General features: G+C 48.2%; 1 protein-coding gene across 2 annotated transcripts in view; it reads right to left on the bottom strand.

Annotated features, from left to right (window-relative positions):
- The window catches only part of dnmbp (dynamin binding protein), a 41,877-nt gene extending 19,027 nt beyond the window's left edge, over positions 1 to 22,850 (bottom strand). Inside the window, exons 1-4 of one of the 2 annotated variants that reach the window (XM_030339920.1) lie at positions 22,557 to 22,850; positions 13,382 to 13,536; positions 12,802 to 12,924; positions 9,010 to 11,466 (exon numbers count right to left, since the gene is read on the bottom strand). In XM_030339920.1, the coding sequence (XP_030195780.1) occupies positions 9,010 to 11,466; positions 12,802 to 12,924; positions 13,382 to 13,526 (2,725 nt within the window). In that variant the 5' untranslated portion in view covers positions 13,527 to 13,536; positions 22,557 to 22,850. Of the gene's footprint in view, positions 1 to 3,177; positions 5,341 to 9,009; positions 11,467 to 12,801; positions 12,925 to 13,381; positions 13,537 to 22,556 lie in introns of those variants that run through there. The other variant, XM_030339921.1, reaches the window with a different exon arrangement.
- Between the last annotated feature and the right edge of the window lie 2,495 nt (positions 22,851 to 25,345).

Raw genomic sequence — 25,345 nt, 5'->3', positions numbered from 1 at the left:
TGGTCTTGTGCACGGATTCGCTCAAGCTGATCAGCCAATCACAGTGTGGTTTTGCTCATTCTCGATTCAACATCCTGAATCGTCTGAAAAACCACAGACAAGGGCAGACTATCGCCAACGGATCGGGAGACACCGAAAAAACGAGGGCCCGAAATTGTCGGTGTTGTCAGGGCCTTTAGACCCCCGACGTCCCACTCACACACTAACATAGCCGCTTGTCTCCAATCAAAAACTACTTACTGATGATTCATTAAAAACACGCCTTGCCATATGATGACGTATAGTCTACACTCAAGATAAGATAACACTTGATTCCTTTGGGTGAGTCAGTGTAGGAGCATGGAGAAGGCTTGGGCTACTTGCTTTATCTAGCATGCATATGGGTTGGGCTGTGAATATTGTTGGGATCGAACCTTGTTGGGGATCTTTTTAGTGGATCCAATTTTTATGTTTAGCCTGCATGTCAAGCGAATCATGAAATGGCAATAGGCGTAGAACTCTGTACAAGCCGACATAGGCTTCGTTCCCACCTTGCACGGATGTTGTCATTTGTGCTAAAGAAATAAACAAACAAACATAAACAAACCCAGTTCTATTTCGGTTGGGAGTCGTGCATCCTATTCACTACTGGACTATCATGCAAATCAACTACGTCCAAAAGATGCTACTGAGCAACAATCATATCGAATCCTCCGCCAAATACTCTCTGTTTTGACCTTCGAATCAGCCCTGATGTCTGATATGTGATCTTAAACCCTACATCTTGATGGAAAATGCCATGGACCCCGTTAGTCCTTAATTTCCACACACCGTCCTTTAGAGGACTTGTCCCACAACCTCCTAACAGTCTTTGCTCTTTACCAATCTAATCAGGTAGATAAACGGCATGACTTTCAGACTCTGATTAGCTTTAACCGAGGCCGTCTGACCTTGGGGCACGGACGAACAATAGCACCCGGGACCCTGCGGCCCACCCTGACATCATTACATTAGACCTGTAAACCCAATCAGCAGCAGGACCAGACAGACATGGGTCTGCACCGCCACCTGGGTCTGAAACCCTGACCCAGCTGAAACAAACCCCCTCTAACAGGATTAAGTGGATGACAACACACCGTGTGTGTGTGTGTGTGTGTGTGTGTGTTTGATTTAAGAAAGAAATGGCGTCATCCTTCCTTCTGATAAGCTCCCTCTACGGATCCTTCACACACACACACACACACACACACACACACACACACACACACACACACACACACACACACACACACACACACACACACACACACACACACACACACGTCTAGTATGTCAGTGCGGGAGTCATGGCAGTGCTGGCTACAGCCTGGCACCAGACAGACCACCCCCCCCCCCCCCCCCTGCATGCTGACTCTCAGGATTATAGAGGGGGGTCAATATGGCTAGTGTGTTGGGGAGCTACCGTGTGTGGGCGTATGTGCATGTGCGTGTGCTTGTGTGTGTGTGAGAGATTTGGGGGCTTGAGGGGCACCACCTGCTTCTGCTCAAACAATGAACTCCTGGTGAGGACACACACACACACACACACACACACACACACACACACACACACACACGCACACGGAGTCAAGTTCTCCATTAGCGGTTTGGGACGACTAGGGGTTTCTCTGTGTCGTCTTCCATTTCAATCTGAAACCACCGCGGTTTAATATCCTCCAAATACTTTGAAACTTGGGGTTACTCCATTTAAAATACACTACAGTGTCTTGGTCTCCAAAGAAATGTTCATGAAATGGCCGACACTTGCAACCGAAATGGCAAGTTGCATATAAAACACACACACACACACACACACACGCAAAGTTATTTGTTATTTTATCAAGTTCCATCATGACTGTGTTCCATGGCAACATAACACAGCCATTTCCAGTGTTTCCCACGGCGATGTCAGTAAGCGGCAGTGAGTGACAAACCCTGACATGTCTCTTGGTGTTTGGACAAGAAACACCGCTGCTACGATGCTCAAGGAGGAGTGCCGGTAAGGACAGCCATACTCATACCAACTACAATGTATTCACTCTCTGCTGCTGTGGGTGAACCACAGCAGCAGAGAGTGAATACATTGACGGTATAGGCGGCAACCGAGGATCAAACCCAGGACCTTTGGGTGTGGAGTTGAAGATCCAACCTAGACCTCCATCCTGCCCCTGCAAAATCACTCCCACCTCAACACAAGGATCAGTGAAAGGTTGACGGCGCCTTGCTTAACGGCACCTTTAATAGGTGGAACCGTCAAATCAATGGTATTATCATCAGGAAATGTTGATGTACACAAAATATTGTGTAAATGTCTTTCTGGGATACATAGCCAAATTGTGATTGGACAAAGTCACAAGGCTAGGACAAGTCAACAGTATCTTTTTACCATAACACTACCCATCTAACAGACATGCACCTGTAGTTGAGGGGACTTGTGTCAACATCCTCTGTACACAGAACGCCGCAAGTTAGAGAACCTGTTAAGATTTTGCATACTGTAGGAGAAAGAGAGAGAGAAGGGGTGAGAGCGAGCGAGAGAAGGGGTGAGAGCGAGCGAGAGAGAGAGAGAGAGAGAGAATGAATGAGGGAGGGAGGGAGGGAGAATGACAACAAAAAGCAGAGAACTGGCAAAACCAGCTCAGCAGGTCTCTGACAAATACCTCTAAATTCACCTCCAATTTCTTGAGAGGAAGGGCGATGCTGTCACATGGGAGGGCAAACCCACACGCACCGCACATGTACACACATGTATCCCAGAAAGACAGAAAGAGATTGAGACGGATTAATAGAAACTGAGACACACACACAGACACACAGAGACACAGACACACAATCCTGGGACGTGCCGGAGAGCCTTGCGACTCAGCACATTAAGCGTCCCCCCACCATTGATCGATGGTTTCTAGGCAGGCGTCCAGGGGGGGTGTCTAGGGAGGTGTCTCCATCACAAGTGACCTTCTGGAGGTCGTGAGGGGGAGAGGGAGTGAAGCCGCCTCGCCATTTGGTTGTGTCTGCCTTTTTACAACTGCCTGTCGGTACTCATTCAGAGATAGACTAGGGTTCAGCCTTAAAAAAATAAAACACACCCACACACACTACGGACGAGAGCCTTCCTTTGGTGTTAAGATGACAAATATATAAATAATCATGGATGGTTACCTGGCTTCTTCTTCCTGGTGGTGGCAAATTGAGAGTGCTTCATGGAGCTCGGAGCGGTCTTCCTGTAGAAGCTGTTCCGGTCCAGGGACCCCAGGTAAACAGGCTTGTGACCCCGCTTGCGTCCGCCGCCCCCGGAGCAGGACTCGTACCCGGTCTCGCGGTCCTCTTCGGCCCCGCGGCGGAACGTTTCCGGGTCTTCCAACAAGTGCAGCTCCCCGAGTTTCAGCTTCCGGTTCTGCTCCTCCACCCATCGCTCACAGTGCTTCGTCTTGCCGTCTTTTGGGGGTGGCTCCTCGTATCGGGTATCCTCAGACAGCGATCGCACCACCTGGAACCTTTCCCGGGCCCTGTTGCGTGGTAACGTCCCCACGCTCTCGCCGCGCTCTCCGCTGTCGTACCGTCGCCGGTCGTCACCTGGCTGGTGGTCGTAGCGCCCCTGCCGTGAGGAATCGCTGCCACCTCGTCGGTCCTCGGCCCCCTCAAAGTCGTAGCGGTCCCTCGGGGAGTAGTCGTACCGGCGATCGTAGCGGTCCCTCGAAGAGTGTTCACGAGTGGGATCCCCGGCTCGGCGCTCGCAGGGATCGATGTCCTCTTCGTAGCGGTCTCTCCTCCGTGCCCCTGGATGGTCGTCGCCCTTCCGGTCGTAGCCGTCCCGGTATCGCTCATCCCAGGCCGAATCGCTTTGGTCCCTTCCTGAGTAGAAAGTTTCCTCGCCCGCGCGGCCGTTTGCATCTCTATATTTCTTGTCTCTCCGGTCATAGTAGTCATCGGGGGGATGGTCCTTGGGTTTGCGGTCGTCATAGTCGTAGCGGTCGTCCTCTCTGCGTCGGTAGTGGTCCTGCTCCCTCTGGTCCAGGTACTCCCTGTCCTTATACCGGTCCCCGTCCAGGCGCTCTCGGTAATCGTCCCTGCGACCCTCCTTTTCGTCGTAGCGGCTGTCCTCACGCCGTCGGTCGTATTCGCCGCGTTCTCTCGGGTCGTGTTTAACATACTTCCTGTCCTCGTAGTAATCCTGCTCTCTGTGATCATCAGAGTACCTCCGGTCCTCGTTGCGGCCCCGATAGCTGTACCGGTCCCTAGTGGCGTCGGCGTGCTCCAAATCTCTAGGGACTCTAGTATTGTCCGACTCGTAGCTCCTCTCTGTGGCCCAGTGGTCCTGTTTGTTGCGCTGGTACTGCCTCTCCTCCGCTGGCGCGTTGTACCTCTCCTGACCCCTTTGGTCCACGTGGTCATTGTTATGCGGCGGCTCCCTGCTGCGGTCGTGGGAGTTGTAGTCCTCAGGGCCCTGGTAGAAACAGTGCTGCGCCTTGCTCACCCGCTCGGCTCTCCTCAGCCCCAGGTGGCCATCCTCCGATCCGGGGTGGTAGTAAAGGTCCCGGCTCAGCGGTCGGAGGTCTTCGAAGGCCGGCTCTCCTGGGTTCTTGTACTCCAAGCGGGGCTGGTGAGGGACCATCTCCTGTGGCCTCGTGTGCACTTGGTTTGCCAAATGCACAGGCCAGGGAGCCGCCTGCATGTGCCCAGGGAGAGGTGGTGGTGCTGGTGGTCCTCCCACACACGCCATGTGCCCACCCGGACCAGAAACCATCCCGCCGTGGTGAACTGGATGACCAGGACCCATAAACATCATCGGTCCCTGGGGCTGCCCAGGAACTGGTCCATATCCTGGGAAAGCAACCTGTTGCTGCTGCTGTTGCTGTTGCTGCTGAATCTGGAGGTGGTGTAGTTGCTGGAGCTGCTGTAACCGCACCACCCTCTCATTCTCCTTGGCCCAGTCAGCGCCCCCAAGCTGCTCCACGCTCTTCCCCCTGCGCACCGGCTGGCCCCCGGGTCCATAGCTCCAGTCTGCCCCCCCGTACCCAGCAGGGTGTCCGAGTACCACCTGACCCTTCATGGCTGGCCGTTATCCCCAGGCTGCTCTCCTTGAAAACGCCGTCCTCTTTCCCTCCTTCTTTCTGTTTGTTTCTTCACAGTGGCTTCCTCCACCTTGTCTCCATAGTCCTTTTAGTTTTCATTAGCCAGCGCTGTGCAGGGCCTCTCCTGCTTGGCATATTGTTTTACTTTCTGCAAGTCCGTCAAACTGACAGACTATTTCTCCTCCGTCTCTCTCTCGCACGCTCTCTCTCTCTCGGCTGCCTGAACAGGACTGACGAGGTCCACAGCGACTCCCAGCCAAATCCTGCCTGTTCCCTCCCCCCTCGGCTCACCCTATTCGCTGGGCCCCGTGTTGGGGGGAGGGGCTAGAGCTGCTGAAGGGGGCGGGGCCTCGTCTGGGCTTTAAGATTGAGTTGCGTCACGTGACTCGTGGATTAGGAGAATGGGGGCCCCTCCCTGTTTTGTAATTGGCCAGAACTACTGTTTGCAGGATAACAAAGTCTAGAGTTCAGTGGTGGTCTGTGACAGGGGGAAGAGGGATCTGACCCCCGCGGCCAGACTCTGAAGGGGGGGGGGGGGTTTCCACCCAGGACAGAATCATTTCCTCTTCCTGTTTTGGTCAGGGTTTTTTTTCCAGTCTTCCCAAATGGCCCAAAAGTGATGGTTATTAACAGTCCCTTCCTTCTGGCTAAGGCGGATTTAAAAGTGTAAATATTTTGTCTTGTTATTTGAGACTGAAATGCTGGAGAATTACCCTTGGGGGAACTGAAAACCACTAAATGCCACAGGTGGTCTTTGCTTTGGAGACCAGAAGGATAGTATCGTTGGAAATCTATATTCATTTCTGTAGAAAGTAGAAAACGAACAGACAATCATGTCTGTGTGTGTCCTAGTTTGTGTGAAAGATACAGAAGAGAAAAAAAGGGAACCAGGAAAAAAGGGAGGAAAAGGAAAATCAAAGACGGAACAAAATGAATAAAAAAACAGGGAAAAAAATTGAAAAAGGAAAAAAAGGAAAGCAAGAACCAGAGAAAGAGAGAATAAAAAAAGAAAGAAAGGATCGTATAACTGCACACTTGGTGATAATATCATCCTTGCTCAGAGACACTTGTACCACATGTGCACATTTCAGCGTAGCCCCACCCAGAGAGCAGAGCCCTGCAGGAAGGGACAGATTACGCCGACCCAGTGCAGCGTAGCGCTGGCGGCTCCCCAGGCACAAAGGGCCTTTGTCAGGGGCCGTCCCCGGGCCCTCGCCCTGGGCAGAGGAGCCATCTTCAGTGTGAGAAAAAAACATGAGCCTATTCATAAAGCCTGCAGGTCGCTCAGTGCCGCCCCCTGCTCTGTCTGCACAGACATATCAGCTATTAAGGGATAGTTTAATGTAGGGGAGGGGGGGGGGGGGGGGGGGGGGCACACACTAATTACAATCCATCCGCATAAACACACACTTGAGCAAACACGCACACATTAATCACACCCATTTAAAAACCCTGATGAGGCAGCGATGTTCCTGACCACTCGTTCCCTGATGGGTAACATGGCTTTTTGTCAACAACTAATTCCTAGAATTCTGTCAAAATTTAGGACAATGCAATCTCATGGGACGGGAAAAACATTATGTATAAAATCGATCTATTTTAAAAGGGGCTTTAAAGTGTCACATTTTGTGATATGCATCACTGCAATCAATTGTAGTGAACGTGTTCCTCATCAAACCAGATTTGGGTTATCTTTTCACACACTCACACGTACACATTTTAAGAACTAAATTCCAGGGCTGGTTCAATCAAATCCAAATTCCTTAATGTTATGCCAGACATTGTTTCTTATCTACTCACCAACCAATCAACCTCTCACCTTTGCAACACGACATGACCGAAACCCTACAGTGTGTACTTAGTGTGCACGTTTGTGTTTGTGGGCCAACCTGTGAGTGAATACTGTGCAAGCTGTGTCGTTGTTCAAGCAGAGTTCGCAAACGTGTTTTGTGTGTCTATTTATGATTCTCCGTTTCGAGAACACTTTTCAATCCTGGGTCACTCAATGAATAGTAGGTTGAATTAACTTTTTTATTGTTCACTACTTTTCCACATCACTACCTGACCTGTCTTTCAACTTTTCTTACAATGTCTTCACTTTTGTCATGGGTATGCTACCGGAAAGCTTGGCTTTCCATCAGGGTCAATAAAGTCTATCTTGATATAATGGTTGATATGAACTTGCTTTAAAGCTTTATGGTCTATGCGTCTTGAGGGTGTCGTGAGGACTTTGGAGCCGTCCCCTGGCGGACTGAGTGGGACGGACCTCGTGGAGTTTCGGCCCTGGAACAATAAACAGCCCATTGTCTCTGACACTTCACACTCCTGATCCACGCCCCGAAAGAACATAGCAACAACACACGAAGCCATTCCTCAGATACAAGTAGAGAGTGAAAGAGAAACAGAGAGAGAGAGATGTGTGGAGAGAGAAAGAGAGGGGTAGAGAAACATAGAGAGAGAGAGGTGTGGAGAGAGAAAGGGGGCAGACAAGAGAGTGAGAGAGAAAGAGGAACCAGGAGTGTGTGCGTTTTTCGTGTGTGTATGGGTATGTGTGTGTGTTTGTGTCAATTTCAGTCCATTAAATAAAAATAGCTATGATGAAACAAATTAACTATGATTATTCCACAGAATGTATGAATATTAAATCATATCATTATATATTTTTTTCATTCTTTAATTTAATACATTTTCTTCGTTCTAGTCTTTCTCCAAACTTTAATATTCAATATTGACTTTGACATTTGTTTCTTATTTACTGCCCACAGACAGGGTCCTATCAAAATAATAATGAGTTTATTCATTGAAAGAGTTTGAGTCATTTAAACGACTTGCAAGTTTGAAAACTGAAACCAAACCCGTTCCACATCACCAACAACATCACAAACAGCAACCAAAGTCCAACGCATACGTTTACTAATTGCCACAACCTGCAAGGTCCCAATGCTAATTTTTAAGACCTGCTCATTTCCACTTCAGTCACTGTGGGAAAGGTAAACTACAAGAGAAAAGTGGTTCGCCTATATCTAATGGGCTTATCAGAATGTCTAATGAGGGTATCAGATAGTGGGGGCAGGTTTAAAAAAGGCTTGGTTACCTGTTCTATTGTTTGGAGTTAATCTAAAGCAAGTATTTGTGAAACACCTGTACTAACAAAAGGTACATTCTCACTTGAAGAGGAAACTTGATGAAGAAAATTAGCATATATAATCACGCTAAAGCCGTCTAAAGTAGAGGCATGTGTTGGGAGCAAATTTAAATGTATATGCAAAAGAAAAATGAATAGACAAAAAAATAATCTATATATATATCCAAGACCTCTCATTTTGAGCTGTAGATCAAACCATTAAAATATAGACCAAGCAGCAGTGTAGTGATTGACGTGTTAAACCAAAAAAGAAGGTATTCAACCATGAAAGTAGGTAGATACTTGAATCAGCTGCCTGCCTTCTGGTTCACCACCAGCTGACGTGGATCTGACCTCCAGCATTTAAGATTGATAGTCCAAATTAAAGTGGACGGATCAAGAAACAGACGGACAGAGACAGACGGACAGAAAGAATGACGGACAGACAAACAGACAGACAGACAGACAGACAGACGGACGGACGGACGGACGGACGGACGGACGGACGGACGGACGGACGGACGGACGGACGGACGGACGGACGGACGGACAGACGGACAGACGGACAGACGGACAGACGGACAGACGGACAGAATGACAGAGAGACATGCAGACAGACAGACAGAACGAAAGACAGACCGTCAGAATGACCAGACAGACAGACAGACAGACAGACAGACAGACAGAAACGAAGATAGACAGAGGGACAGATGAACAAGAATACACCCGGCCAGACAGTGCCGGAGACAGACAGGTCTCTGAGCGGTTTGCCAGAGACAGACAGACAGGTCCTACCTTGCAGCTGCTGCAGCTCCAGTGTGAGGGTCTCCAGGGTGTAGTTGCAGAACTCCAGGTTCTCCATGGCCTGCAGACGGGCCTCCCCCTGCTCCTGCTCCTCCTCCTCCCCGTCCTCCTCTCCCCTCTCCTCCTCCTCCTCCTCCAGCATGGCGCGCAGCTCGTCGGCCGTGTGCGCGTACTCCTCCATGTCGCGCTCCACCTCCTGTATCCGTAGCAACAGGCGGTACTCCTCCTGCGCCCGCTCCTCTGCCTCCAGCTGCTCCTCCTCCCTCCGCCTCTCCTCCTTCTCCGCCTCCTCCGCCTGCCTCTCCAGCTCCCGCTCCGCTTCCTGCCGTCGCCGTTCCACTTCCTGCTCGTGGCGCTCCGCCTCCTCGCGCTGGAGCGCCGCCAGGTCCCCGAACTCGCCGCCTTCCTCCGTTGCCGACGGCGTCGGGGGCGTGGCCTCCGGCTCGGGGTCGTAGAACAAGCGGGTGTGGCTGGCGGGGGGGCGGGGCGCCCGGTGCCCGGGGGCCAGGCTGGGGGCCCGGGGGGCGGGGCGCGCCGGCCTGTACGCCGCGGGGGCCGGCGGGCGGAGGGTCCGGGGGCGAGGCGGCGGCGGGCGCAGCGACCTGCCTCTCTCCCCTAGCGACGACGCTAGCAACGACAGCGCCGACGACGACGAGGAGAAGAAGCCGCGGGGCGGGGAGGGGGCAGGGGCGGGGGAGGGGGAGGGGGCGGAGCCCCGCATGATGTCGCCCTCGGTGCCGTAGTCCAGGATGGAGTAGTGGCGCGAGACGCGCGCTCGGTCGCCGAGGTCCTCGCCGCCGTCGTCGTCCTCTTGGCCGCGGCCGTCGTCGGGGAACACCTCGGCGGGGTCGTCGGTGGCCGGCGTCAGGCTCCTCTGGAACTCAAAGAGCTGCTGGGACAGCTTGGACTCCAGGTCCCCGGCCGACAGCCCCAGGGCGTCCAGGGTGAGCGAGCCGGGCAGCCGGCTGCGCCCCGCCGGCCGCGGGGAGGGCGTGCGCCGCTCCGTCATGTCCACGTCGTTGATGCTCGAGTGGCGCGTCAGCTTCTTCTTCTGCCGCTGGGTCTCCACGATGCGGATCAGCGCCTTGCCCAGGCCGGCCGCCTTCCCGTTGCCGCCGGTGGTGGCGCCCTCTGCTGGCGCCCTCTGGTACGCCTCCGTGTCCTGGGCGCGCCGGCGGCTGGGCAGCGTGAGGCTGTGGATGCGCCTGAGATGCTGTAGTGGTGAAGGTGTGGGAGCCTTTGGAGAGCCTTTACCGTTAGCCGCCGCGGAGGAGCTAGTGGCGGCGGTGGGGCCCATGCTAACATGCCGCCTGTTGCCTAGTGACGGCGGGCTAGGCCGCGGCGGCAGCCTGGGTCTGGACGGCGGAGCGGAGCGGGGTCTCCTGGGTCCTGGCTGGGCCGGGGCGGCCGGCCGGGGGGGCTGCCGCTGGGGCGCCAGCTGTGTGCTAGCCCGCGTGCTAGGCCCGGCGCTAGCGCGGCTAGCGTCTTCCTGTGTGCTCCTCTTCTCCGCCAGCTCAAAGTAGTCCAGGTCCCACACCGTGTGGTCCTCGTACGTCGTCCAATCAGAGCCCTGCTCCGGCTCGCCGGGGAGTAACTGAGCGGCGTCGGCCTCCACCGCCGCCGCGAGCCCGTTGTCCTCCATTTTCACAAAGCGGTGAGGGAACACGCCGCGGCGACCTTTGACCTCGCCCTCCAGCCAGCCGTCCTCCAGAGTGTTGACCACGCGGACGCGGTCGCCCACGTCAAAGTCCAGCTCCCCCGCTTCCATGGCGCGGAAGTCGTACAGCGCCACTCCGTACACCCCCCCCTCCTCCACCTCCTCCTCTTCCTCCTCCTCCTGCTCCTCCTCCACCTGCTCCACCTCCTCTTCTTCTTCCACGACAAACTCCTCCTGCTGGTGCTCCTCTGCGGACATCACCTCTTCGTCCTCTTCCTCCTCCTCCTCCTCCTGCTCCTGCTCCTCGTCCTCCTCGTCCTCCGGCCCTTCGTACTCCACCCCACCGTTGGGCCTCCGGTCGCGGTCGGTGAACTTCAGCTCCGGCCGGCGGTCCCCGAACTCGGGGGTGAGGGGGGACCGCAGCTGCCCCACGAGCTCCACGAAGCCCTCGGGAAAGACCCCCGTGTGGCCCCGCAGCTCCCCCCGGAACCAGCCCGGCTCGGGCACGCCCGTGATGACGATGAGGTCCCCCTGGCGGAAGTCCAGCTCCTCGTGGAGCTGCGCGTGGAGGCTCATGAGCGCCCGGGCCTGGCCCAGCGCGTGGGGGGGCAGGTCGGCCGCCTGGGCCTGGGCGCAGCGCTCCGACAGCAGCCTGGAGCTGGAGGAGAGCTGGAGCTCCTTCAGGCAGGAGGAGGGCAGCAGCCCGCGGGCCCCCCAGGCCGAGCAGCCCCGCTGCCAGGGGGCGCCCAGGTCCAGGGTGGCGGCCCCGGAGTCGGGGGCCACCACGTCTCCTGGGGAAGAAGGCAGGGGGGGGTTAGTGGCTAGAGGTGGGGGTCTCCTCCAGCACCCCATGTATTGAGGACATTGGATTTAGATGTCTGGACTTTAGATACTTTTTGTATGCATTTTAATGAGTGCAAACTAAAATGCCACATACTATAGTCCAGGATGTACGTTTAAATCCTTGTTCTTCAATAATTATTATTATTGAAGATTATTTATTATTATTATTATAATTATTATTATTGAAGAACAATAATTGTAACTTACATCCTGGACTATAGTATCCAACTGATTATAGTAGTTGGGTACTCCCTCCCTAAGTGTCAGTTTCCTTTGTTCGGTTTAAGTACACGTTCTGGGGTCATGCTGCAGTGAGCAGCTACGGCGCTATTGGAAGTTTGGGCTGTTTAGCCAAGAGGTCAAAGGGCAACATTCCAGAGCAGTGTGGCTCCGCCTCCCCATTGTGTTCGCTGACCGATATGGAACATATAGTTATGACAGTCTCCATCTTAACTGTAGAACAAACATATGTGTCCTTATCTCAGTATCTCAGCAGTTTTGATGCCTGATTTGTTTTTTACACTGAATGAGGAATGTAAATTGTTCTTTATATGTTCCCTTTATTTACTACAATTAATTATTATTACATTTTATGTCAATGACACTAAAATATGTTGGGGAATGAAGCCTGATCATTTTTGTGCACACATATATGATATAGCCTCTAAGGCTTTCAAAACATTACCTAACTCAACAAACGTGTGACGTAATTAAAGTAACAAGACGTTGAAACAGAGAGATGTATAGTAATAGAATATCAGTGTAGCATATTCATCCTAAAGTGTCTTTTGGTGACATCTAGTGGTCACTGTGTGTAGCAACTATTGCATATAAGAAGTCAACTCTGATGTTGTTGAAGATAATGGAAGGCAGTTATACCCAAACACACAATTACACTACACCACAAGACATCATATTTACCTGAGCACACTGACATTATACTCCTTCAAATAAGTAGCAGGAGGAGAGGTGAAAAAAACATGCAGCATTTAAATGACAATCACATGATTAGGCAAACATGACTAATACATCATTCTAGTCTATTTTTGTTTATTACACATTTATTTATTTGACTCTCCTTCAAAATCTTTGTGCTCAGTTATTCATATCGGAATTGCACAGCCACCAGACACATTGCACAGCCAATAGCGTACCGTTAATGTAGTCGCCACTTACCAACAATAACATCTTAATACAAAACATACAACTGTCATTAAAGTCTTCCCCATTGGTCACATGGACGGCGTCGGCGGTAGAGCGAGCATGCCCTCTGTGCACCGTACCTCTCTTTAGAGCGAGCGTCCCGGGCTCGCTGGAGGTGAAGTCGTTGATGCACACATACAGTCTGTCCCCGGCCTTGGTACTGGGGATGGGCACCGCCTCCACGAAGGTGCTGGGGAACTGGCCTGCAGGGGGCGCCGTGGCATGGAGCGTCGGACAGGTCAGGTCATGTGAGGTACTCTTCTGCCTTCGTACCTTGTTATTTGAGGTCATGTAACGCTATGGCATTTCCTGTGGTCTTATGTCATTTTAGATCGACTCCTGTAATGTCATTTCGACTTATGTGATTCATTTCTTGATTGTGTGTATTATTAGTCATCTCATGTAATCTATTGTCATTTCAATTAATTTGATTTAATCTCATGAAATCGTATGTATTATGATGGAATCTCATGTAGTGTCAAGTAATATATTGTAATCTTAGTTATTTTATGCAAATGTATTTCATCTCATGTAATGTTATGTCATTTAATGCGCTTTTATGTAATCTCATGTATTTTCTCGTACCCGCATGTTAATTAATGTAATCCCATGTACTCTCGAGTCATCTCTGGATGATGATGAGGTGGACCGACCACTCACCCGTGACTCCATCCTTGTTGCCGAGCAGCCAGAACTCGTCGACCACGCTGAGCACCTCGATGACGTCGCCCGCGAAGAGAGGCAGCTCCTCGGAGACGCTGGGGAGAAACTCAAAGACCGCCCGGACCACCGAGCCCACCTCCATCACTCATCCCCTGGAGAGAGGGAGGGAGGGAGAGAGAGAGGGAGAGGGAGAAAGAGAATGGGAGAGGGAGAGGGAGAGAGAGTCATTTATTTTAAACTTAGTTTCCTTCATGTATGCAGGCCTCTAGTCTCGCCACTAGGTGGCTTAAATACACATATCCAGATGATTCTGTAAAACCGAATTAGGCTTCCCGTCACAAGCCTCCAACACAGAGGATGGCATTGTTGTTTTTTTATAGTTTTTCTGCAGAAAACAAATAGCCTAATTTAATTTAGTCTTCGGTGACCAATAAAGTAAGAATGTCAAAACAAAACAAGCTATCAATGCTCCAATACAACATCATCAAGCTAGCCCCAAATTTCGTTAAATCAAACATTTGCAAAGAATTAAATAATAATTTCTCTAAGACGTAAGTAAGCGCTCTTAGCCGGCGCTTTACAGACTGCAGGTGTGTAAGGCGAGACGGAGGGAGAGGAGACAGAGGGTCAATGAAGCCTCTGTCTAGCTGGGGGGGGGCATGGCAGCAGCACCAGCGCCGCAGGGGGCGGGGGAGAGAGGGGACTGAGAGATAGAGAGAGGGCTCAGGTTATCTTGATAAGGGTTCTATCTAGAGACGGAAGAGATATAGAGAATGAGACACACAGATAAGAGCGAAAGAGAGGTTAGGCCATCCTAGAATGGGCCCTCTGGAGCGAGAAACACACCTGTTTCCTGTTTCCTGTGCGTGTGCGTGTGCGTGTGCGTGTGCGTGTGGTTGCGCACCACAGCACAAATTGAAACCCAAGCTAGCGCATTAGCTAATGATCACACAGTAGGTAGTGGTGGGTAATGCGCAGCTCACATGCTAACCTGTGTTGTGCCCAGAGAGAGAGAGATAGAAAGATAGAATCATTAGTTTCAGATTTACGTCAGAAATAGTTCTGATCTAGTTCAAGATCTGACAGACATCCAAGAAAAACCAAACTAAAATGCTAAAATATCTATACAGATTTAAACACCAAACAACAGAGTTTGCACCCATTCTTTCTACAGACTCTAAAGACCCATCCAGAACCACAGTCTGGGGACCAAGAGAGACCAAGAGAGAGCGAGAGCGAGAGCGAGAGCGAGAGAGGTGCAGCAGAGCTAATCCCTGGGCGTGCAATCAGGCAGAAAAGCCTCTTAGCCGGTATTTATGGATGGTCAATGTGTCAGTAGTGCACGTGCTGTGTGACTCGTGCACACACACACAAACACACACACACACACACACACCAGACAAAGTCAATGTTGACCCTGAGGTGAAGAGTATTTATAAGCTTAATCAATGACAATTGAATCAAAACAAAGAAGGAGCACTTGTAGTAGTAGTGATATAAGCTATAAGGAATAATAACATAATAATAATATAATTATTATGATGTGGTCACCTCCCAATCCAATTCCAAGTCAAAGTTTATCGACAACTATTTCATCAGACAAAGATTGAATAAACACAGTGTAGCCCAGCGTGTTTTCACGTGCATAAACACAACAGGCAGTAACGAGTTTGCATACCAACGTCACGCCAAATCTTTTCTGAGTTGATGTTCAAAGGTCGCTTGTTAGCAGGGGAGGAACTGAAGTGGACCTCAGGATTTATGAGGTCCTACGTCCTGATACACCTCACATATCCTGTTCACAATTCATTCATTCAGCCTACACTTCTATCCAAAGCGGCGTCGTGCTTGATAATCGCCTAGCATAAGGATGTGGACATTGAGGGATTGAACCAAGAACCTTTCGCCTGGGAGTCAAGCGCTCTCTAATCCTGACCTCTGTATCCAAACCACCCAATATAAACAACCACCATAGCATCTTTATACACTACAACTAGCATCAGCTTCAATACAGCTGCCAGACAGAGCTCCAGGAATAGTTATTTGCTCTGAGCATTATTTATACTCGGGCCTTTTCGGACTATTTTTAACTCAATGTGCTTTTGCTATGTTTCTTATTGGCCCTCCTCCTTCCCTAGAAGGAGGCATTCCCGCATTCCTGGTCCTTCTCAGGGCCTATTCTGACTATTACTGTTTATTGTTCTCCTGGCCCTATAGAGGGCTTCGGGTTAGGGCCTCTCACAGTCGGAGAAATAAGTTAAGCAGAGCTGCCTATACGAACAGAGACAGACTAGGTGGTGCCGATCATCGGGGTTGTGGAGAAAGTAACAGGGTTATGACAGACAGCTCACTCAACAGCTGTCTCACACACACATATCATGAGAGTGTGTTGATTGTTGCAGGGTCATCTCTCTTTGCTCACACAGTTGCTGCTTTGTGGCGCTTTCAGCTGTGTGTGTGTGTGTGTGTGTGTGTGTGTGTGTGTGTGTGTGTGTGTGTGTGTGTGTGTGTGTGTGTGTGTGTGTGTGTGTGTGTGTGTGTGTTCCAACACATGTTTCTCATTGGGATGACTAGTCTTCTAGATTTCGCTCCCTCACACACACACACACACAAACACACACAGTCTGTTAATGTGAACAACGCGACGACGTTTGAGTCCATGCATCAGCTTATATCTGTCTGCTCTGATGTACATCAAATAGTTACTGTAAAGGTATGTCAATTCTGAAAGTGTTCAATAGGGCAGAGAAGTGTGTGTGTGTGTGTGTGTGTGTGTGTGTGTGTGTGCGTGCGTGTTTCAGGATTTTGTGCTGTCCCTTTTGAACACATTGAAATTCTCACCTGGCACCCATATGCATGTACAATGCTATCGAAAAAGACACTCACACACGCACACACACAAAAAGACACACACACATACACACACGCAGGCAGAAGCCTCTGGAGAGCCCTGGTCGGCAGATAGGGAGCGGGTTTTTGCTGACCAACCAGGCGCTACCTCCTGTATAGCATCACGCATTCAGCCCGGCGCCCGACTGTTCTGGACATTAAAACAACAACAACAAACAACAATAACGGGACATTTGTCTCCGTTGCTTTTAGCTTTGGGATCGTCTGGTCTGTCAGCACATGGGGCGGAGGGGGGGGGGGGGGACCAACACATGTCAACCGGGGTCATGTGACCATACAGGGGTGGAAGGTGGGGGGGTAGGGGTCGATATGTCTCTCTCTTGACTCCCAGAAGTCTTGCTGTGTGGTAGAAATCAACAGCATCTAACAACCCGATTCCTCAGCGTTTTCAAAGGGACCACATACTAGTAAACTGTGTTTTCACAGGCGTGTGCTTTTCTAGAAAGGTCCTTACAGTGGTCCTTTATCTTCATATTGGGCTCCTCAGAGTGTCGTACACAGAGAGGAGCAGCGCCAACTGAACATCTGGCAGGCCCACATCTGCCAAACACTGAACACAAACACAGCCAATGATGACCACATGGAAGGCCTCTTATAGACCCAAAGCTGCAAACAAACAAACCAAGAAATCTGGATTCTTTTTTCGGTTGGAGACTTCCACCTCTATCTTATTCTGTCTGGATTTTTTCCTCTAAATCTCCTACCCTAGCTTTAGCGATATATATAAATATAATTTTGAATTCATGAACATTTTATACGTCAAATGTGGGCGGAGAGCCCCCCCCCCCCCAAGGAGGGTGTGGCATAGGGCCCCCAGAAGATCAGAAACGGCCCTGGTGACTAACTGAATCGATTTTGATATAAATCACTTATAATAATGTTGTTGAAATATTTCTAACAGCTTTGTCTTAAATCTTCCTTTTAGCCTCCAAACTCAATATTGAGATAGACATCAAGACTGTGATTCATTATGAATCATTTTGCATCTTCTTTTCATCCAGTCCAACTGGGAGCTAAACACACCTTCAGGCTAGCGGGGACAAGTCCAGACATGGAAAAAAAACAACTCATTCATTAGCCCTGTCCCCACAGGCCGTAGAGAGAGGAGACAACACGCTCCCTTTGGCTAGCTTTACCTTTAGCTTTCTCAACACCTTCATTGTTGACTCACAATCTCTCTCGTCCTCCTCTCTCTGAACAAGGAAGGGGCAGGTGCCCATCCTTGTTCGATCGTGGTTCTAAGTTAGTCATTACCGTCTACCTGTTCCAAACTCTGACTCAGACTGAGTCAGCCATCTACCATCTACGTTGCGTCTAAAGGGTCAACCCTAACTCATCTGTCCCTCACCCCTCCGCCGATCTCCTCCCTCCTCTTTTCCTTTAAGCTTTCAGACTCTTCTTTTTCAAATTGTAATGTTATTCTACAGACGCACACATCAATAGACGCACACACGTAAGCAACACATGGAGACACAGAAATACATACACACAGCAAACGCCAAATACAAAGATTCACACACACTTGAATGCATGTCTAACACAAACACACCCCTAGACAGGCAAGCAGACTTTCCTTAACTTTCCAAATGACACACGTACACAGGGTGGAGCTCCAATCCTGCATAAACATTTCCAGGGTGAGGAGGAACAGTCAGATGGAACTGTGCTGTGTTGTCAAGGAAACGGCTGGAATTGTTTGGGGGCCAGAGGGTTTTCCCTGGGAGGACCCAAGAGGTGTCCGTAGATATGCCACACCCAATCCTCAGAGAAGAGGACCTAACCAGTTTCATATGTGATCTTATGTAACTTATTTTTGATGGAATCATGTTCAAAACCTTTAACAAAAATGGTAGGGTTAGTTGAAAATCTGAATAGATCTATGAAAATCGAAATATCTCATCTTAGTAGAAGTCAGAGAACGAACAGGCCAGACCTAGCTTCCCATTCCAGAAGGGACTCCGGTGGAAAAGGTTTGGAAGGGGTCATGACGTCACAACGTCCTGTCATGGTCGGAGGGCCACAGAGGGCTGGATAGTCTACTGGTGGGGGCTTGTCTCCAGAACTTAATGCTCTAGGCTGAATCCCTGCAATGTCCGCAGGCACAGTCTGGAGCAGCCTTGCCCCTACCTGCTTCTTAATGATGTGTCTTAAATAGACTCCATGTTGCTTTAGATAAAAGGGTCTGCAAGGGTCTGCTTTACTTTATTGCATGACAATTTTCATTGATAAGGACTGTATAATTATTGTCACTTGGTTTGACATGATTTAAGGCAGAGTACCCACTAATCAATCCTAATCGATTAATCTGGATCATGGAATAAATGTTATTGACCTTTTCCCTAATTAATAAAAGTTATGATTTCCATACATAAAGTATATTACGCTGAATAGGCTACTACATTGGAACCCAAATGAGCTTTCGTGAATAATATGATTGATAAGCGGATAAAGTCAATTTATAGCTTATAACAATTACATATTAAACATTCAGGGAGAACATACATACAAAAATCAAGCTTATATTACATTTGAAGAAACAAACATAGGAACAGATTTGACCATAGAAAATGTTCTACCCGATATCGAGTCATAAAGCTTTCAGCATCTAGCCAAACGCACGCTAATGCTTTCCCTCCATAAGCATCAGGCCCTCGTTCATGTCAGTCCAGGAACATTTTCTGCCTCGTCAGCGAGTAAACCAAATCCCTCATCTCACAAAAATGTTAAGCACGCTGTCATGCAATTCTATTGCTACCCAAAACCTCTGTGTTCGCTGTGTGAAGTAACGTGAAATAATGGAGCATTCAATTATGTCAAATGTACTGGAGACTATTACAGCAGAACTTCAGTCTCACAGACCCCTTCATTGAGAGGCTCTCATTCAGGAGGGAGGTTCTTGGGGCACACTTAGTGGGCATGCCCCCAACCATAAGCCATCAAACCCGCAAGGAAAATGACGGCTAACCCCAACCACCCAAAGGGAAAAGCAAGAAAGAAATGTTGAAAGAGCCAGGGACAAGAGATTCTGTCTTCCAGGATGTGAATGTAAGAGGTGCTGAGTGGGCAGTTGGCTAGGCTACACCGCAGGGCACCACTGTAAACTGCCAAGCTCCTAAGTTCCTTCCTGAAATGTCAATGAAGCAAAGCGCGGCAGCAATATTGATAGCATGTTGAGCTAGCTAACTTGTCTGCATTGATCACCACCGTAGAGCTATGGCTATGACTTCAGCAAGTTACTATGCCACTATTATACATTTAGCTTTTATCAAAAGCAACACAGGTTATTTTTTCATGCATGCTATTAAGGAGTAGCTAGGAGGGTTGTTGGGGCATCTTGCTACGGGATGCTTAAAGCGAGGTTGTTGACATTGGAGATTGAACCCACAACCTTTCGCCTGGGAGTAAACCACCGTGACTATCAGTAGACTATCCTGCCCCCTTCTTCCACCAGCAAACATGACAGATACATTACACAGGTGTGTATTTTCACATGCAACATGTTCTAAAGAACTCACGCATCTCATATCCTGTGTCACCAAATGTTGACACAAGACGCAATAGAAAATATCAATAATTAAGCTCGGAGTTCACCAACCATCCAAAAGAAGGAGTAGGCTAGGCTGTAGGAAGCTGATCAATTGTACTCCTAAAGTGTTTGAATGCCAAGGGCTAACTGAGAGGGATGGGTTTGATCCCCACATGTAGGTCTGATGAGCAAAATGCTTAAACCCTTACTGATCCTCCTTGATGTCATGAATCTCAATGCACTCCATGTTGCTTTAGACAAAAGCATCTGCTAAATGAAAGGCCTGAATCTGACATAATACCCCAAAAACATACACTGTGATTGTCTGTAGGTTAATACCACTACCTGTTATATCTGTATCCAAACACAGTGGTCTATAAAACAGTTGGCCGGCTCAACCAAGCCTCATTACCATATAATGTAAAACACACCCTTTGTGGTGACAACACATTTAAATACACAGGCTAATAACTTCAACCGCGTGTGGGGATATGTGTATCATTCATAGATTACACTTTTTGAGTACACAGGCACATTCAGAAGTATTTTGAGGAGAGGAAGACGAAGTAGGAGGCCCCATTGGCTCATGTCGTGTTTCACCTTGGGAGGGTGATGAAGAATAGAGTTACAGAATATTCCAATGATTGTAATGTCATGAGAGCCAAGAGATTGGTGGATGCTACTTTCCTTCCTGCTGGTTGCAGGATTAGAGGTCAAGACGGCTCCACACTGATAACTACCATCCCCACAAGCAGACATGAAACCAAGCCTTTTGGAACCAACTTTCAAAACACAAAGTGGACAGGTTCAAAAGTGCTGGGGGAGCCGGACTTTTGATTTATAACGAGTCAGGCGTAGACAGGAGGGAATAAAGAAAGGAAGCGGCAAACATGGAAGAATTAAGACCAACAGAACATGGACTGATAATTGTTTTGGTGTAACAGATTGACAACGTGAAGACAGACATGATACTTAAATTAGTAGTTTGAATTTCGATTTGTTTTGATGTTAAGATACAGGATTTGAATTGTTAATTAGAGAATAAGCCTGAAAGACAATTTTCGCAGTTTGGTACTTTTTGGTAAGTCACCCGCCTCACAACAGGAGATGTTATGAGACAGAATTCCTCTTGTTACATCACATACTAAACACACCGATAAATCCCAAGCCCAAGGGCAGGAATGTTTGGCCTTCTGTCAGAAATACAGAATGTCAAAGCAGCTCTCAGGTCTGTCTGTAGCCATAGTAACTACTACTATGGCAACCGAGCTACACTGTTAATGGATGCGCCTCCCTGTGTTTGCCGCAGTAGATGGACCCATTTCAAACGTAACGTCTCTATTCTTGTAACTACAAGGGTCTCTTTCTCCAATCCCCTCCTCTACGAGTGGGTTTTATAATTAATAATACATTTAAAAGCCTAAAAGTAATGCAGCATCTTTACTTAGAAATCTAGACCATTGTGTTCTCCAACTATCATAATATTGACTGGTGTAGAATAATTTGCCTAGTACGATATCAGATGACACACCTCCAGTTCAAGGCTGATATCATGTGTTGACCGAAAACCAGTGTGTGTAGCCCAAACAGAGGCTATCATCAGCACCAACATTTGCATAAGGGATATGGCGATTTCTAAATGTGTGATTTCCCTCTAACTACAGCACAGAGATAAACTCGACGGACACTAACCAGTCATACTGTCAAGCTCTGTGTATAATTGGCAGTATTCTGTATTGCATTGACAGTAGGCTTTGCAACACTATATAATAAATACCAAATAACAAAATCTTAGCTCAGTTATATAAAGAGCCAACTACAGCGAGAAGAAAGACTTCTGATAACGTACACAATATCTAGAACAAGGTTGAGATAGAGATCCAACCTCAAGCAATGAATAATGAATAGATCAACTACACACAGACACATGTAATTGAGACTGCCTGGCTTATTCAGTCCAGGCCCTCTCTGTCAACTGCTTGCTCTCCAGCAATTTGTCTCGATGGCAACACGTTATAGTGGTGAGCTCGTTAGAAGATCATGTATTAAACCATTCAACCAGCGTCTATCAGTCCAGGCCCATCAAAACATGTGAATGGACACTTAGTATTAATTGCACCAAAAATCGAATATGACAGAAATTAATATTTGAAACGGTGTTGGTACATTATGTTTCCTCAAACTAGTTTTTAGTCATCAATCAACCCCATGTCCATGTATGATGGTGGTTCCCGTGTACACACTGGACCATCTGACACAGGGGCCACAGGTGACAGAGCATTGAGGGGACTTTTCCCAGACCACTTTAGACTAGGGGCGGCCCTGATCTGATCTGATCAGATCAGATCAGATAGGCCCCTGTTGGCCCGGATCATTCAGGTCACGTCTGTCCCTGATAGACGGGTACTTTGTATGCACAGAGCACACTGGATGAACGGAGGTCGTGCTGGGCTCGACCCAGAGACCTACGCCCTGTATCACTGCCAATCCATCTCGGTCGTGTATACGCTTTCAGATGCATGTGAAGTAACGTTAGTCGTGAAACAAATGAGAAAAGTTACGAATTGTCTTCTTTACGCTTCAAGAATTACATTTATGGAAAGTAGACTGAAGTGGAAATACACTGTGATATGCATTGTCCGTCATGTTACTTCTAAATTTCACCTAGAAAAACTTAACTACTTGAAACTAATCACTTCTAAAGAGTGTACAGATTCACTGCAATGCATCGCTTACCTGTACGCTTTCAAGTTTTCGTGCGGAAAAGTATAACGATCGTGCGTTAGATCCTTAGACCAGACATCCGACCCGTGGCCGCTGATATGGTGTCACTTTATTCTCTTAAGTTATGGCATCAACTTTAGCGACATAAGAATAGCCATGACTTTTAACTTGAGATCACTAATGCGAACACTGGCGACTTAAACGAAGACTGTAGACCATATGCAACACGGCAGGGGTGCTGCCGATGCCGAAGTCTCGACGGGATCAGCTGTCATCCCAGTAGAAGCTGGAATCACTGAACTGGTTGGTTCTCCGCTCTCCCATGCCGACGTGAACGCCTCATGGAATATAAAATGTGGCACGCCTCTGCTTAGGCTGGCTGAGATAGTGCCTGACTTAAAACTGATAAAATACTTGTATTTTATGAACCTTGCTGCAACAAAGGGATTTGTTGTTCCTATGATGACCCTCAAAGACGTCCCTTCTGGTATATCATATATAGCGTTATACAGAGTGGTTTATAGAGTTAGTATCAGATTACATTGGCAAACAATTGATACATTGACAAATGTATAGGCTTATAGGCCTATTAAATATTTATTGTTTTGTAGATTGATATCATTGATGTCCATTTTTCTTGTCCATTCATTCATTTATAGGCTATCATAATAATAAGGATATCATATATTTCTGTTTATGTTTGTACTTTGAAGTCTACTCTGTCCACTTTCTATAATAAATAGAAAATTCAAACTGTAAACAGAAGCACAGGGTTTCAACATGTGCTATCTGGTGTGTGCAAGTGCTTTTGGCAGGGGAAATATTCTTTTGACAATCTTATTCACAGAAGTAAGGTTGTACCTGAGCTACAGCCTCAGTTACGACAGAGGTTAATGTCTGTCTATGTGTGTGTGTGTGTGTGTGTGTGTGTGTGTGTGTGTGTGTGTGTGTGTGTGTGTGTGTGTGTGTGTGTGTGTGTGTGTGTGTGTGTGTGTGTGTGTGCATATTCAGTGTGTATGTGCATGTTCAGTGTGTGTGTGTGTGTGTGTGTGTGTGTGTGTGTGTGTGTGTGTGTGTCTGCATGTTCAGTGCGCGTTTGCGTGTGTATGTGTTCTATGTATTATGTGCTGTGCCAGCAGTAACCGGGTTTCCTCATCTTTGTCTGGACAATTGGGGGAAGTGGAGTCCAGCACAGCCAAGGATGTATGTAGCAATACAATATTTATGTATTTATAGGTCAAAGTCCACAGTATTCTATACATTAGTGTATATTATAAGGTTTGGTTATAAAATAAGTAACACATTTACAATAAAGTTGGTATGGAGTGGATTGTTTTTTTTATGATTTCAAGAAAACATTCCAATTGTCTTTGAAATCAAAACTTGTGTTCTTCCTTGTCGTGTCTTCATCAGGGATAGGAATCAACCTCAACAGACTGTGGGTTACAGATCACAGCCATCCACACACACACACGCACACGCACACACACACACACACACTAGGCATACGCACATACAAGCACACACAACACTATACACACAAACTCACAGGCACACACACTGTCTCTGAATGTCCAACATAGGAAACACACACATACACATTCTGAACACACACAAGTACACACACAAACGTAACCGTGCGTGCGCACACACACACACACAAATGCCCCCCCCCACACACACACACACACGCACACACACTACATGCATATACACATACATACTGAACCCTTTTAAAGCTCATGTACACCAGTGTCCACCGTCCACAGCAGCACCAACCCCAGTGCATTGTGGGAACATGTGATGACCTAGAGAAGTGTGGGGTTAAGTTCTTACTCATCGATGAGCGGGAAGAGCTCACCATGGGAGAGCTGTGTTTGTAAAATGTCACAGGTGGGCTTCATTGACGCGCCGTTTGACCAACACAGACACACACACACACAGTATAATTCACTGTACTCAACGAATGCTCTAGATCAGTCGTATTATATAAATTGGGGTCTTTGTCCGCCGTACAGCGACCGGTCATTCAGAGAGACATGTGGGTATGAGTTCTATTGTCCCCCCCCCCCAATGAATTGGCGGCCCGTAGTTTGTGACTAAAGTGAGTGCATGGCGACGTTGGCCAGCACACAGTCCAACAATTGTTTTGGACCGTGGCAATCTACTCTGGCGTGTAGCGTCTGAGGGGGTGTTGGCGAGGAGGAGGATAGGGGATGAACTGGCCGCAACAGGCCAGCAACAACACGCAGGCCTGTTGTCTTGCTGCAGCGATTATGAATGTGATGCAGTGCTGATGTTTTATGATTATGACTCAGTGGTCATGGTTTAAGAAGTTGATTCAATCTGGGAGATTTAAGCAAATGCTTATCCCGCAAGCGTGATTGGATGACACTTCGAAACTAATGACCAATCAAAAATAATGTTTTTTTTTAAGATATCTTTGGGTTAATTTGTTAAAAAATATAAGAGAGGTATATAGTTGTTTTAGGCAGTAGTTCCTTTTTTCGGCAGTTTATCAGGCCCCTCGGGAAACTAGGACTGCTGATCTGGGCCCTAGTGGCCAAGCACCAGGGTCGCTGGTTGGACTCTGAGAAACAAACTGAATCATACTCAGATATTGTCCACAATAATCCTGCAAAGATTGATCCAATGTTCAGAAATCATAACCTCTAGCAGTCTTATGAAACACAATCGTTAAAGGGTCTATTTGCAGTCATATTTGTGTTGGTCACAGCAGGCCAAGTAGTATTAGTAAGTAGTAGGAGTTATATAAGTTATTCAATATTTTGAGTAACTGT

The sequence above is a fragment of the Gadus morhua genome, chromosome 18, assembly GCF_902167405.1.
Source record: "Gadus morhua chromosome 18, gadMor3.0, whole genome shotgun sequence".
Classification (NCBI taxonomy): domain Eukaryota; kingdom Metazoa; phylum Chordata; class Actinopteri; order Gadiformes; family Gadidae; genus Gadus; species Gadus morhua.
This window is presented reverse-complemented; position numbering and strand designations above follow the sequence as displayed.